Here is a 14,585-nt window from a genome sequence, read left to right as displayed (position 1 = left end):
GCACCCGATGCCAGAGGCAGTAAAACAACCCCAAAACATCTTTGAACCTTTAACTGTGGGTACTCTGTTCTTTGACCTCATTCCATTTGTGGTAAAAAGTAGAATGATGTGCTTTACCAAAAAGCACTATCTTGGTCTCATCTGTCCACAAGACGCTTTCCCAGAAGGATTTTGGCTTAAGGCCACTTTACACGCTGCGATATCGGTACCGATATCGCTAGCGTGGGTACCCGCCCCCATCAGTTGTGCGACATGGGCAAATCGCTGCCCGTGGCACACAACATCGCCCAGACCCGTCACACTACTTACCTGTCCGGCGACGTCGCTGTGACTGGCGAAACGCCTCCTTTCTAAGGGTGTGGTTCGTTCAGCGTCACAGCGACGTCACAGCTGCGTCACTGAACCGCCGCCCAATAGCAGCGGAGGGGCGGAGATGAGCGGCCGGAACATCCCGACCACCTCCTTCCTTCCGCATTGCGGGCGGGAGGCAGGTAAGGTGAGGTTCCTCGTTCCTGCGGTATCACACGTACCGATGTGTGCTGCCGCAGGAACAAGGAACAACTTCGTTACTGCTGCAGCAACGATATTAGAGAATGGACCCCCATGTCACCGATGAGCGATTTTGCACGTTTTTGCAACAATGCAAAATCACTCATAGGTGTCACACGCAACGGCATCGCTAAAGCGACCGGATGTGCGTCACAAATTCCATGACCCCAACGAGATTGCTTGAGCGATGTCGCAGCATCTAAAGCGGCCTTTACTCACGTACATTTTGACAAACTGCAGTCTAGCATTTTTAGGTCTCTGTGTCAGCAGTGGGGTCCTCCTGGGCCTGCTATAGCATTTCATTTCATTCAAATGTGCACAAAGAGTTTGTGCTGACACTGAAGCACCGTGAGCCTATAGGACAGCTTGAATTTCTTTGAAACTTGATTGGTGCAGCTTATCCACCATCCATACTATCCTACATTGCAACCTTTCATCAATTTTTCTCTGCCCTCCACGTCCAGGGAGATTTGCTACAGCGCCATGTGTTATAAACTTCTTGATTATGTTTTGCACCATGGACAATGGAACATCTGGAGATAAACTTGTAACCTTGAGATTGTTGATATCAACAATTTTGGTTCTCAAGTCCTCAGACGGTTCTCTTCTCCTCTTTCTGTTCTCCTTGCTTAGTGTGGTGCACACAGACACACAATGCAAAGATTGAGTCAACTTCTCCCCTTTTTATCTGGCTTCAGGTGAAATTTTCATATTACCCACACCTGTTACGTGTCCATTTTTAGGTTTCGTGTGAAATTATGCCCAATTTGCCTTTTTTCCTCTGTTTTTTTGTTTTGTTCGCATTGGAATTTAGCATGTGTATGGCAAAACGTATATCTATATATATAATAATTGCCTTATTCTGTCTGTCTGTCTGTCTTGCTCCAAAATTGTGTCACCGTGACAGTGTCATAAAAGTGACAACTGTCGGATTGGCTGCTGGGCTAGGCCTGGCCCTGCCCTCCCAACGGATTGGCCGCTCGCCTCGGCCTGGCCCCGCCCCCCGCATGGATTAGCCGCTCGCCCTGGCCCTCCGCACGCATCGCCCGCTCCAGCGTACACCGGCTCCCGGTACACATGTGCTGGGAGCCGGGATACGCTGACGCCTCGCCTGCTCAGCCCCGCTCCAGCGTACACCGGCTCCCGGTACACATGTGCAGGGAGCCGGCATACGCTGACGCCTCGCCCCCCGCCACACGTTGGCACACTCGGCCCTGCCCCCGGCGGACATAACCTTGCGATGCTGGGATCGTGATGGAGCCGGTGTACGCTGGTAACCATGATACACATCGCGTAACTATAGGAAGCGCTTCCCTTAGTTACCCGATGTGTATCATGGTTACCAGCGAACACCGGCTCCCGGTACACATGTGCAGGGAGCCGGCATACGCTGCGGTCAATAATGAAGTGTCATGCAGTGGTGAAAGAGTTAAAGACACTGCAAGACACTTCATTATAGGCAGCGGGCACCCCCAGAAGAGAGAAGACAGAAGAAAGAAGACCCCGCAGTCATACTCACCAGACGCCGACCGGGAGCAGGTGAGCGCATCAAGGTCCTGCAGCGGCGGAACACACACACACGCACACACATAAGAACAGACACACACACACACACACATCAGATCGCATCCACACACTCACAACATCCAGTGATATCGCTTACTTCTCGGCGGCGATACTGTGCGTGCAGTGACCTTCCAGGACCTGCCGGAGGATCACATGGCCGGAAGCATGTGGTATCTCCGGATGTTGTGAGTGTGTGAGCGCGTATGTGCGATATAGTCAGTGTGTGTGTGCGTTTATGCGATCGGATGTGTGCGTGTATGCGATCGGATGTGTGCGTGTGTTCTGATGTGTGAGTGTATGCGATCGGATGTGTGCGTGTGTTCTGATGTGTGAGTGTATGCGATCGGATGTGTGCGTGTGTTCTGATGTGTGAGTGTATGCGATCGGATCTGTGAGTGTCGGCAGAAGGCAGAGGAGCACGGCGTGCAGGACAGCTGCTGGGACCGCCCACCGGAGGGCACAGGGAGAAGTGTGGTGTGAGTGTGCGATCAGATGTGTGCGTGTATACTGTCTGATGTGTGACTGTGGAGCACGATGGGGAGTGCGCAACATGGGGGATGGAGCACGATTGGGGGTGCGCAGCATGGGGGATGGAGCACGATGGGGGGGTGCGCAGCATGGGGGATGGAGCACGATGGGGGGTGCGCAGCATGGGGGATGGAGCACGATGGGGGGTGCGCAGCATGGGGGATGGAGCACGATGGGGGGTGCGCAGCATGGGGGATGGAGCACGATGGGGAGTGCGCAGCATGGGGGATGGAGCACGATGGGGAGTGCGCAGCATGGGGGATGGAGCTCGATGGGGGGTGCGCAGCATGGGGGATGGAGCACGATGGGGGGTGCGCAGCATGGGGGATGGAGCACGATGGGGGTGCATACCTCCCCCCAAAACACACACACAGCGCCACACAACACACCACACACACTGGGAACCACAAACACCGCCCTACACAGACACGCAACACACAGACAACACCGCACACACAAACACAACACCCAACACACAAACACCGCGGCATACACAAATATACGCACATACCGCGCAACACACACACACTGCACAAAACATACCTCCCCCCAAAATACACACACGCACTCCACACCCACACAAACCGCACAACACACACAGCACCACACACACAGAACGCTGCAGACACACAACGCTCCACATACAACGCAACACACAAACAACACCGCTCTCACACACCCCCCCACCCAGACAACACCCAGCACATTTACAGTGCCCTACACAAACACTTGGTAACTACACACAACAACATATATATATATACGCATCGGGTATTCTAGAATTTATTGTGTAGTTAATGTATGTCTTTTGTTTATGTTTATATATATATATATATATATATATATATATATATATATCTATATCTATCTATCTATCTATATATATATATATATCTATCTATATACACATATATACATATATAACAAAAAACATACATTAACTACACAATAAATTCTAGAATACCCGATGCGTTAGAATCGGGCCACCTTCTAGTATATGTATTTATATATATATATATATATATATATATATACACACATGTGTGCGCTTCATAACATATCTGTACAATCCTTTATACTGTTGAAGAAATAACTGGATATGCAATGTACTTATTTCTGTGACTGCTTTGATGACCATCAGGCTTTACACTATTCCTTATTACGCTACATACTACTTTTGCGACGTTCACACAGTGAAGATCACAAGTCCGCAACAATTTACAGTACAATTACAGTAAATAAGGTTTTTTCAAATTCTAGTCACATGTTGTTGCAAAAACGTCACATAAAAATTAAAACATGGTGTGGATTTGAAATCTACACATCTCAGCAAAGACACCTTCCTGCGCTCCGGAAGCTTTGGACCATTAATTGCGGTGAGCTGATCTATCTCCTATTGATATTCGGATTTCAATTCTGCAGGATGCTCACTATTAAGCGGATTTTCAATGTGGTTTTTACCCTATTCAATGCTAAAAATGGAGTACAGTGAAATCTCCAGCCAAATGCACAATGAAATGTGCTAGTAACACATGTGGATTCTGTCTGCGGATATATTGCAGATTTGTAACCAAAGCTGTAATGAAAATTTTCCACAACGAGTTAACAGCCTTATTCTCGAAGGAAAACACTCGTTTCCAGGTAGTTATCACACATTCACATGGCGTCTTCACTAATCATTAACTGAGTAATTCATTTTTTGATCAGGATCACATAGCTTGTGTTATATACTTTTCTTACCGATAGCCTTTAAGACGTCACTGGGGATGTTGTTTCCTGACAGCTCCATCTTCAGTAAAGTCCTATTGCTCTGAAGACACTCATGAAGGGCGCGTCCTCCCAGGAGACCAATATTATTCCATCGCAAGTCTATGGACAACAATACCAACGTACAAAGGCTGTTTATTAATACCTGGCTGCTTCAATTAGATACAAAGAAGGGAATTTTGTTACTTACCGTAAATTCCTTTTCTTCTAGCTCTTATTGGGAGACCCAGACGATTGGGGTATAGCTACTGCCCTCCGGAGGCCACACAAAGCACTACACTAAAAAGTGCAAGGCCCCTCCCCTTCTGGCTATACCCCCCCGTGACATCACGGGTTCTCCAGTTTTAGTGCCAAAGCAAGAAGGGGGAAAGCCAATAACTGGTTTAAACAAATTAACTCCGAGTAACATCGGAGAACTGAAAAACCGTTCAACATGAACAACATGTGTACCCGCAAACAACAAAAAAATCCCGAAGGACAACAGGGCGGGTGCTGGGTCTCCCAATAAGAGCTAGAAGAAAAGGAATTTACGGTAAGTAACAAAATTCCCTTCTTCTTCAGCGCTCTATTGGGAGACCCAGACGATTGGGACGTCCAAAAGCTGTCCCTGGGTGGGTAAAGAAATACCTCATGTTAGAGCTGCAAGACAGCCCTCCCCTATGGGGAAGCCACTGCCGCCTGCAGGGCTCTTCTACCTAGGCTGGCGTCCGCCGAAGCATAGGTATGCACCTGATAATGTTTGGTGAAAAAATGTGCAGGCTCGACCAGGTAGCTGCCTGGCACACCTGTTGAGCCGTAGCCTGGTGTCGTAATGCCCAGGACGCACCTACGGCTCTGGTAGAATGGGCCTTCAGCCCTGAAGGAACCGGAAGCCCCGCAGAACGGTAGTCTTCAAGAATTGGTTCTTTGATCCATCGAGCCATGGTGGCTTTAGAAACCTGCAACCCCTTGCGCGTACCAGCGACAAGGACAAAAAATGCATCAGAGCGGCGCATGGGCGCCGTGCGGGAAATGTAGATTCTGAGTGCTCTCCCCAGAACTAACAACTGTAAATCCTTTTCATACCGGAGAACCGGATGAGAACAAAAGGAAGGTAAGGATATATCCTGATTAAGAAGAAACGCGGATACAACCTTAGGGAGAAACTCCTGAATAGGGCGCAGCAACACCTTGTCCTGGTGGAATACTAGGAAGGGAGCCTTGAATGACAGAGCCGCCAGCTCAGACACTCGCCGAAGCGACGTGATCGCAACCAGAAAGGCCACTTTCTGTGACAGGCGCGAAAGGGAAACTTCCCTCAGAGGCTCGAAAGGCGGCTTCTGGAGAGCAACTAGTACCCTGTTCAGATCCCATGGATCTAACGGCCGCTTGTACGGGGGCACAATATGACAAACCCCCTGTAGTAACGTGCGCACCTTAGGAAGACGTGCTAGACGCTTCTGAAAAGAACACGGATAGTGCCGAGACTTGCCCTTAAAGGGAGCCGAGCGACCAACCTCTTTCCCAACCAGATTGCAGGAGGGAAGGCAAAGTAGGCAATGCCGATGGCCAGGGAGACACTCCCTGAGCAGAACACTAAGATAAGAATATCTTCCACGAGTTGTGGTAGATCTTGGCAGACCGCGGCTGGCTAGCCCGTCTCATGGTGGCAATGACGTCGTGCTCACGGTCGACCGACGGTGAGGTGCCACAGATCTCGGTACCACGACCTCCCCGGCCAGTTTGGGGCGACGAGGATGGTGTGGCAGCAATCGGTAGCTGGAACTGTGACCAATCCTGAGCCAAGGCGCCTGTCGCCAGAGCTCTTTGATCGTAAGACCTCGTCATGAAAATCGGGACCTTGTTGTTGCCGAGAAGCCATGACGTCGACGTCCGTCTTCATCCTGCGGCTACAGATTTCTTGAAAACAAACGGGTGCAGAGCCCATTCCCCTGCGTCCACGCCCTGGCGACTGAGGAAGTCTGCTTCCTAGTGTTGTACGCCCGGGATATGAACAGCTGATATGGTGTATGCTCTGTCTTCTACCCATAGCAGAATCCGCCGGACCTCTTGGGAGGCTTGTCGACTGCGTAGTCCGCCTTGGTGGTTGGTGTATGCCACCGCTGTGGATAGTCCGACTGAATTCGGATCTATTTGCATTCCAGCCACTGCAGGAAGGCTTGCAGTGCAAGATACACTGCCCAGAGCTCCAGACCACTGAGTTGAAGAGTGGACTCCTCTGAAGACGGTCTTTGACCGTCTGGAAAAGTGACACGTTCCTGTGTAGGGACATCGACTTCCCTCCCATAAGCGAAGAATGTGCTATTGAGGCGGACGCAGATGAAACTGCGTGAAAAAAGCTCGCCTCTGGATGAGGCGCCTCCTTGAAGGAGAGACTGCCCCCTCGTCTGTAGTGAACGCTGTTTGTCCAGCGGAAGCTTCACTATCGCTGAGAGAGTGTGAAAACTCTCCAGGAGATGCCAGCGATTGGGTTCAACCTTGAAAAGTTGAAGACCCACCCGAAACTCTGGGAAGGGTCCAGCGCCATGTTCAGGTTGTGTTGGCATGCTTCTAAAGGAGAGTGCCTTGACCAGTAGATTGCCCAAGTAAAGGATCACAGAGTGACCGTGAGAGCGCGGGACTGCTCCCTCTGCTGCCACGAACTTGGTGAACACCCGTGGGGCTGTCGCCAGCCAAAGGGTATGGCTACGAAACGAAATATTCTCGTCTTTAATAACGAATCGTAGCCAACGCCGGTGCCTCGGAGCAATCGGCACGTGTAGATAAGCATCCTGATGTCTATTGATGTTAGGAAAACTCCTTGAGACAGAGAGGCAATGACGGAGCGGAGTGATGCCATCCGGAACCGCCTGGTTTTCACGTGCTTGTTAAGCAGTATAAATGCCAGAACGGGACGGAAGGAGCCGTCCTATTTTGGCACCACGACCAGGTCGGAGCAAAATGCGTATCTGGTTCCTGAAGAGGAACAGGGATTACCGCTCTTTCCGCCTGCAGAAGAGCCTCGGCTCGGTCGGTGCGGTAGTTTGAAAACAAACTGACTCTCACTCACAGGCCCTTGACCTGCGGTAGGTAAATGCCGCTAAAGCGGGGGAGTCTGCCCCCCCGCGGTTGCGGAGTGAGAGGGCTGAAAATTATGAGGAAAAACACTTTGGTAGCGGGTCCTCCGGCTGCCTTCCCCGGGCGTGATTGAGCCCGCTAGGAATCTATGCCCTTCTGGGCTTTTTGAGTCGTCTTGGATAGTTGAATGATTTCATTCAACCCTTACCAACAGACTATCACTAGATAAAGGCAACCTGGTTAAGCACTTCGTTGGAAGCAGCCTCTGTTCCAATCTCTCAACTACTAGCCTCTGCGTAAAAACACGGAGTTGGCGGATGCCACTGACGTCCGGCTCGTAGAGTCTCGGACAGCAATAACAGCATGATTCGCCATGCCGACATTGCGAGTTAAAGACGCTGCTGGGACCGAGAGTACCTGTGACAGCGACCCCCTGCGCAATACTAGCTGAAATAGCTTGGAGTGCCTTCACGGCTGCGACTGCCGGAGCAACCGACCTGCCGATAGCTTCATAGACAGATTGCAACCAGAGGCCAATCTGCCTGTCAATGGCATTTTGAAGTGAAGTCCTATCCACCACTACAACTATAGATCTAGCTGCAAGCATGGAGATTGGGGATCCACATTTGGATACTGGGTCTAGCGCTTGACCACGTCAGGGGGGAGCGACACGTGTCTCATTAATACGGTCGGAGAAACGCTTATCGTGATAAGCGTGTCGTTTCTGGACTGCTTCTCTGGAGTCAGAGTGCTAAACAAGTACTCAATATACGCTTGAGATACTGAAATAGAGATTTCTCTTGCTGTGAAGCTGACCCCTCCACTGGAGGAGTTGAGGGAGAAATACCCAACCTTTCGTTGATGGACGCAATAAGATTATTCACTATAGCGTCACCATCCGGTGTATCCGGATTGAGAGCGGTCTCAGGATCAGAGTCCTGAACAGCTACGTCTGCCTCAACGTACAGAGAGTACTCCAGCTGGGACCTTGACCAGTGATGGAGTCGAGGGCTAATCCCAGCGAGCCCGCTTAGGCCATCTGGGACTGTCGACCGTGTCGGATGCCTGCTCTCTGGGATGCCTGGAATCACTCTGGCGCCTTGAGATGCTCCAAATCAGGGCGGCCAGGGTCATTGCAACCATATTGCCCACGGTCTGCTTGGGGTGCAAAGTCTGTAAGATGTCAGTCATAGTCACAGACAATATATCAGCGGAAAAACTGCAACTTCGTCCCTGTCTCTGGACAGAGATCACAGGTGGTTCTTTTGGCCACATATAGCAGAGACCCCGGTTGAGCAATTGCACGCACTGGGGGTCCTGGAACCGTATGACATGCAGTACAAGCAGCATAGAAAGCCCGTGCATTGGCAACTTGTCTTTTTCTGCTGTTGTTGTCTAGCTATCTAAGAGCCTAGCCGAGGATAGCGACCGTACAGTGAATAGTCATACAAGCATGAAGTACAAATAAACACTTCAGTACATGTAGTACACGCAGCATTGAAAACTTGTGGCTTGGCACATTTGCTCTTCTGCTGCTGTTGTCTATTTATCTAGGAGCATGAGACAAGGATAGCGACATACAGTGAATGTATAGCATACAAGCCTGACAGTAAACACTGCAGCCCATGCAATCCAAGCAGCATTGAAAGCTTGCGCGTTAGCACCCTAGCCTTTCTGCTGCTGTTGTCTATTTATCCAGGAACATTAGCCAAGGATAGCGACATACAGTGAATGTATAGCATACAAGCATGACAGTAAACACTGCAGCCCATGCAAGTCAAGCAGCATTGAAAACTTGTGCCGTAGCACCATTGCTCTACTGCTGCTTTTGTCTGTTTATCTGGGCGCATTAGCCAAGAATAGCGACATACAGTGAATGTATAGCATAACAATAAACCGTGCAGCACATGCAAGCGAAGCAGCATTGAAAGCTTGTGCCTTAGCACAAATTGCTCTACTGCTGCTGTTGCCCAATCTGACAGTAAACACTGCAGCACATGCAAACGACGAAGCATTGAAAGCTTGTGCCTCAGCAGCATTGCTTATTTGCTGCTGTTGCCCAGAATAGCGACAGTACAGTACAGTGCATAGCATATCAGCACACAGTCCAAAAGCCCACTTCAGCATTAGTGGTGTCAGTACTGCTTACCGCCCGCACAAGAGCGGGTGTGAGGTCGCCCAAAAACCTGTGACTGGTTCCGTTCTCCCAGAGTGGAAACCATAATGGCTGCCGGCTTCTCTTCCCCGTCCTGTGCAGAGGGGCGGGCCGTGGGCGAGCCCCAGCCAAGAGCGGGAACCCGGCGTCTCACTGTGTTCAGTGAGAGGGGGCTGGAGAATGCAAAGCAGACTCCAGCTCCCTGCGCTGAGCTTCTGTACAGCGTCCCGCCCCTCCTCTGACTGGCAGGGCTGGGGCGGGAACGAAACGAAAGCTAGGCCGCAAAGCCGGGGACTCGAGTAATAAGCGCGGCCGTCCTATGTGCACGGCCGACGCCGAAGTCCCCCGGCGCACCACAAGTCCCAGCCGCGCCACAATGTAAAAAACAATCAGCAGCGGCCGGCGCGGCCGTTTTCAATACATAAATTCACTCAGCAAAGCTGCAGTGAATAATAGCACCAGCGCTCCGCGCTGTTGTCCCCGGCGCACTAACACTCCCAGCAATGCTGGTGTGTGTGTGCGCGCTTGCCCGGGGACACAGAGTACCTTGATGTAGCAGGGCCCTGTCCCTGACGATACTCAGCTCCATATCCAGCAGGTTCTTTTGGGTCTGTGGATGGAGCTCGGTCTCTGTGCCTGGAGACCGGTAAGATCCCACTTCACCCAGAGCCCCTCATGGGGATGGGGAAGGAAAACAGCATGTGGGCTCCGGCCTCTGTACTAGCAATAAGTACCTCAACCTTACAACACCATCCACGGGTGAGAAGGGAGCATGCTGGGGGCCCTATATGGGCCCTCTTTTCTTCCATCCGACATAGTCAGCAGCTACTGCTGACTAAAATCTGTGGAGCTATGCATGGATGTCTGACCTCCTTCGCACACAAAGCTAAAACTGGAGAACCCGTGATGTCACGGGGGGGGTATAGCCAGAAGGGGAGGGGCCTTGCACTTTTTAGTGTAGTGCTTTGTGTGGCCTCCGGAGGGCAGTAGCTATACCCCAATCGTCTGGGTCTCCCAATAGAGCGCTGAAGAAATTGAATTGTAACTGATGTGGCCCCCAATGTCATAATGTCTGTCTGAGCCTTAGCTGGGGAACCACTAAATGACCAGTGACTCTACTAACATCGAGAAGTAACCAGCTACTGGAAAGCTTATGTACTCCATACCTAATTCTCGTAGAGTGAGGTTCTGTTTCAGAGCCGTGGACAATTCTTCTGCCCCTTTATGGTTGATCTGATTGTTACGGAGATCTAATCTTTGAAGAGTTTGGTTACAGCTAAGTCCATCGCACAGAAGGGAAAATCCATCTTCCCACATGCCAAGGTTGTTCCACTCCAAAGTCAGACTGGAATAAATGGCAAACATTAAAAAAAATCCTGCAGTAGACCCAGTCTGTATGTATAATGATTATCTTTAGAAGTGTGCATATTGGTTCCTGTACAAACCCTGTAACGGGCATCTACAAGCTTCCTTAACTTAATAGTACCCTGTAATGGGCATCTACAAGCTTCCATAACTCAATAGTACCCTGTAACGGGCATCTACAAGCTTCCATAACTCAATAGTACCCTGTAATGGGCATCTACAAGCTTCCATAACTCAATAGTACCCTGTAACGGGCATCTACAAGCTTCTATAACTCAATAGTACCTGTAATGGGCATCTACAAGCTTCCATAACTCAATAGTACCCTGTAATGGGCATCTACAAGCTTCCATAACTTAATAGTACCCTGTAACGGGCATCTACAAGCTTCCATAACTCAATAGTACCCTGTAATGGGCATCTACAAGCTTCCATAACTCAATAGTACCCTGTAATGGGCATCTACAAGCTTCCATAACTCAATAGTACCCTGTAACGGGCATCTACAAGCTTCCATAACTCAATAGTACCCTGTAATGGGCATCTACAAGCTTCCATAACGCAATAGTACCCTGTAATGGGCATCTACAAGCTTCCATAACTTAATAGTACCCTGTAACAGGCATCTACAAGCTTCCATAACTCAATAGTACCCTGTAATGGGCATCTACAAGCTTCCATAACTCAATAGTATTACTCAATAGTACACGTGAACCTACAAAACCTTGTAATGTTCTCATTTCGTCTCTGTCTGGAGGGTAGAAAACTCCTTGGTGTCATTCTATAATAATGATGTCAGGACTATAATGACCTAACTGTTTGATAACAGACCTGGTTACAGAGGGGTTGTGTCTCAAGAGCTTCCCCAATGCTTCTGCACCTTCACCACGCAGATTATTACCCTGGAAGAATACAAATGGTCTTAATCCAGGAAGTAACATAAAACTTCAGGAAAGTCAAATAAATACCCACTGACCTTCAGATCCAGGTATTTTACTACAGCATTATTGCGGAGGCCTTGCAAAATAAGCTTTAAACCTGTGAAAACATAAAAGTACTGTCCATAGTGTGTAAAGACAGCAGAACATTAGCGTGCAGGCATTAGGGGCACTGTTGGGCACTTACCATCTTCGCTGAGCATGCAGTCACTGAGGACCACATGGGAGAAGGTAACGTCGTTCTGCAGCAGAAGACCCAGGACCTGGCAGGACTCCATAGAGAGGTTCTGGGTGGATAAATCCAACTTCTCTTTTCCACAGGAGTCTTTGATCTTCTGTAATTCCTTTAGCACTGCATCTTGAGGGTCTGCCCCCTTCTCCTGGCACAGCCTGATGTATAGCCGTTTCAGTTCATCCATCACTTGTGCGCTAAAAGAAGAACTCAAATACTTTCACCTATATGAAAACCAAGGAGTGACACGTAAAAGGCGAATCTCAAAAAAATGACTTATAACTACTACACAACACCAGTATATGAAAATTCAGCCTTATGCCGCATCCACTCATCCGTGTGTCCCGGTCTGAGCACGGACCACGACATACTGACAGCCCTCGGGCCTCATGATCTGATTGATAACCATATTTTTGGAGGTTGTTAAGTTTGGGCCAAGAGACCAGCAGCCGGTTTGTGACACATGGATGTGTGAATGCAGCACCGGTAGGATTTACTGTAGATTTTAAATAAAAAAAAAAAAAAATATCTTCGGATTTTAATCTATGCAACACCTGGATAAATCTCATCTACTTTGCAGATACTTTGATACGCTTATTTTTTCACCAAGATAATTGCAGCATATCCATCACTGGGTTCATTTCTTAAAGGGGTATTTCCATCTCCAAGATTTTATCCCAGTATGTAGTAGGTGTAATAATGATAATAAAATTAGCAAATACCTCAAATTAGATATGCAGTATAGTTCTCCTGATTAACTATGTCACTTACCTCATTTGCAGGGCATTGCAGTAGCTACTGTATATCGGACTGTACTATGTGTGCAATGCAAGACTCACTGCCAAACACCACATGCTGAGATTCTTTTCTCATGTTGATTTGGGGAAAAAAAAAAAATCATAGATGGACAGTGCCCCATAGTTTAACACTGGCGCGAGTGCAATCCGATGTTTTATCAGATTGCACTCACCCATGTTAATCGCAAGTGAAACCGAGGCCTTTAAGTGAGAGTTATACATTTGTTTCTACTTGCCTTCCTACAGTAATCCAGAAGTCACCGGAGCACTTCCACAGGGACGTCTGTACCAATTCTGTGCAGTGAGGATCTGCTGGGAAGATGCTCCGGGGAATTGGATGAAATCCATCTAGACACATCTGCTCATCCTAATATGTCTATTTAATTGGAGCAAAGAATATCTGGAGCTGTTTCTTCCCTTTGGTCAATGAAGGCCCAGGAACACGGAGTCTGCAGAATCATGGTCACTTCTGAAGTGAAGTCACCTTGCCATTGGTGGGTAGGCTTATACACTTTTCAGTAAAAATGTCGATGGAGGTCCCATGTAGCAGGAGGTGCCTTGTCCCTGGCAGATGGATGGGCTGATACACTTTTGATAAAACATATAAACCAAGTAACCGTTGTTTTTATGCATGCAGTAATGGTGCAGTTCATATATTTATTAATTGCAGAGAGCTGATGAATAGTGTATATGGAAGGACTATTCATTCAGCAAAATCCTACCCCAAATTGGCACTATTGAGGGTTACTGCCCCCAAACAAAGAGACCTAACCCTGCATTCACCAGAAAAGCCCCATGATGGAAGAAGGCTAAGGTTCCTCCCCACTATGGAAACTGCACCAAGGGTTGTCTGGTGTTATAAAGTATCGCCAGACTCAGATCACAAGTCACTGTCAGGCGATATATGGGAAGAACAGCTTTTACCATCTGTGGACTCACATGTCAAGGCAAGGTGACATGACCAGCCAGATTCCATTGTCTTCCATGGGCTTTGCTACTATTGGCAACAGTTAACTGTGGACACTGCACTGGCCATAAGACCAGATGCTGTGTGTGTGTATGAGATATATATATATATATATATATAATTACATACACACACAGAGCGGTGGATATATCATAAGTGCAACCTGTAAAGCCAAGCCACACAGGGGCCCAAGGGGTATTTTTGCCTCCAATGCAGGTGTAATTTGCTGAATTATTGGACTGAGGAGGACCCATATGCTGGTAATGCACAGGAGCCCTTTTCTGTCTGTATCTGCCAGAGTAATATATATATATATATATATATATATATATATATATACTTTACAGCATAGAGTATACACTGTAATCATGCAATGTATGGAAATATAACCTCAGACTGCCACTTACCTGTTCCAACTATCGCTTACTCCATGTACACACAACATGTAACCAGGAAGGCACTGTGCTCAATCTGTCAGACCCAAAAGACCACAGAGAGAATGTGACTGCAGTATAGACACCATTTTATTAACGCCGACTGATAAAAACTGAATAGCCTTTTATCTTCAGAAACATGGCCACCCTCGGAGATGTCACCATAAGAGCTGGGGACAAACTGTGGCATTACACTGCGCGCTCTTGTGTTCAGAATTCTATTTGGAATG

The 14,585-nt window shown here is 48.5% G+C and overlaps 1 protein-coding gene across 1 annotated transcript in view; it reads right to left on the bottom strand.

Moving 5' to 3' along the window:
* Positions 1 to 14,410, bottom strand: part of LRRC45 (leucine rich repeat containing 45) — a 104,652-nt gene extending 90,242 nt beyond the window's left edge. The window contains exons 1-6 of the mRNA XM_075349728.1: positions 14,329 to 14,410; positions 12,113 to 12,381; positions 11,964 to 12,025; positions 11,819 to 11,889; positions 10,789 to 10,967; positions 4,384 to 4,512 (exon numbers count right to left, since the gene is read on the bottom strand). Of these exons, the coding sequence (XP_075205843.1) occupies positions 4,384 to 4,512; positions 10,789 to 10,967; positions 11,819 to 11,889; positions 11,964 to 12,025; positions 12,113 to 12,344 (673 nt within the window). The 5' untranslated portion in view covers positions 12,345 to 12,381; positions 14,329 to 14,410. The remainder of the gene's footprint in view (positions 1 to 4,383; positions 4,513 to 10,788; positions 10,968 to 11,818; positions 11,890 to 11,963; positions 12,026 to 12,112; positions 12,382 to 14,328) is intronic.
* Between the last annotated feature and the right edge of the window lie 175 nt (positions 14,411 to 14,585).

The sequence above is a fragment of the Anomaloglossus baeobatrachus genome, chromosome 5 (assembly GCF_048569485.1).
Source record: "Anomaloglossus baeobatrachus isolate aAnoBae1 chromosome 5, aAnoBae1.hap1, whole genome shotgun sequence".
NCBI classification, from domain to species: domain Eukaryota; kingdom Metazoa; phylum Chordata; class Amphibia; order Anura; family Aromobatidae; genus Anomaloglossus; species Anomaloglossus baeobatrachus.
Note: the sequence above shows the minus strand (reverse complement) of the source record. Positions and strands in the feature narration are given on the sequence as shown.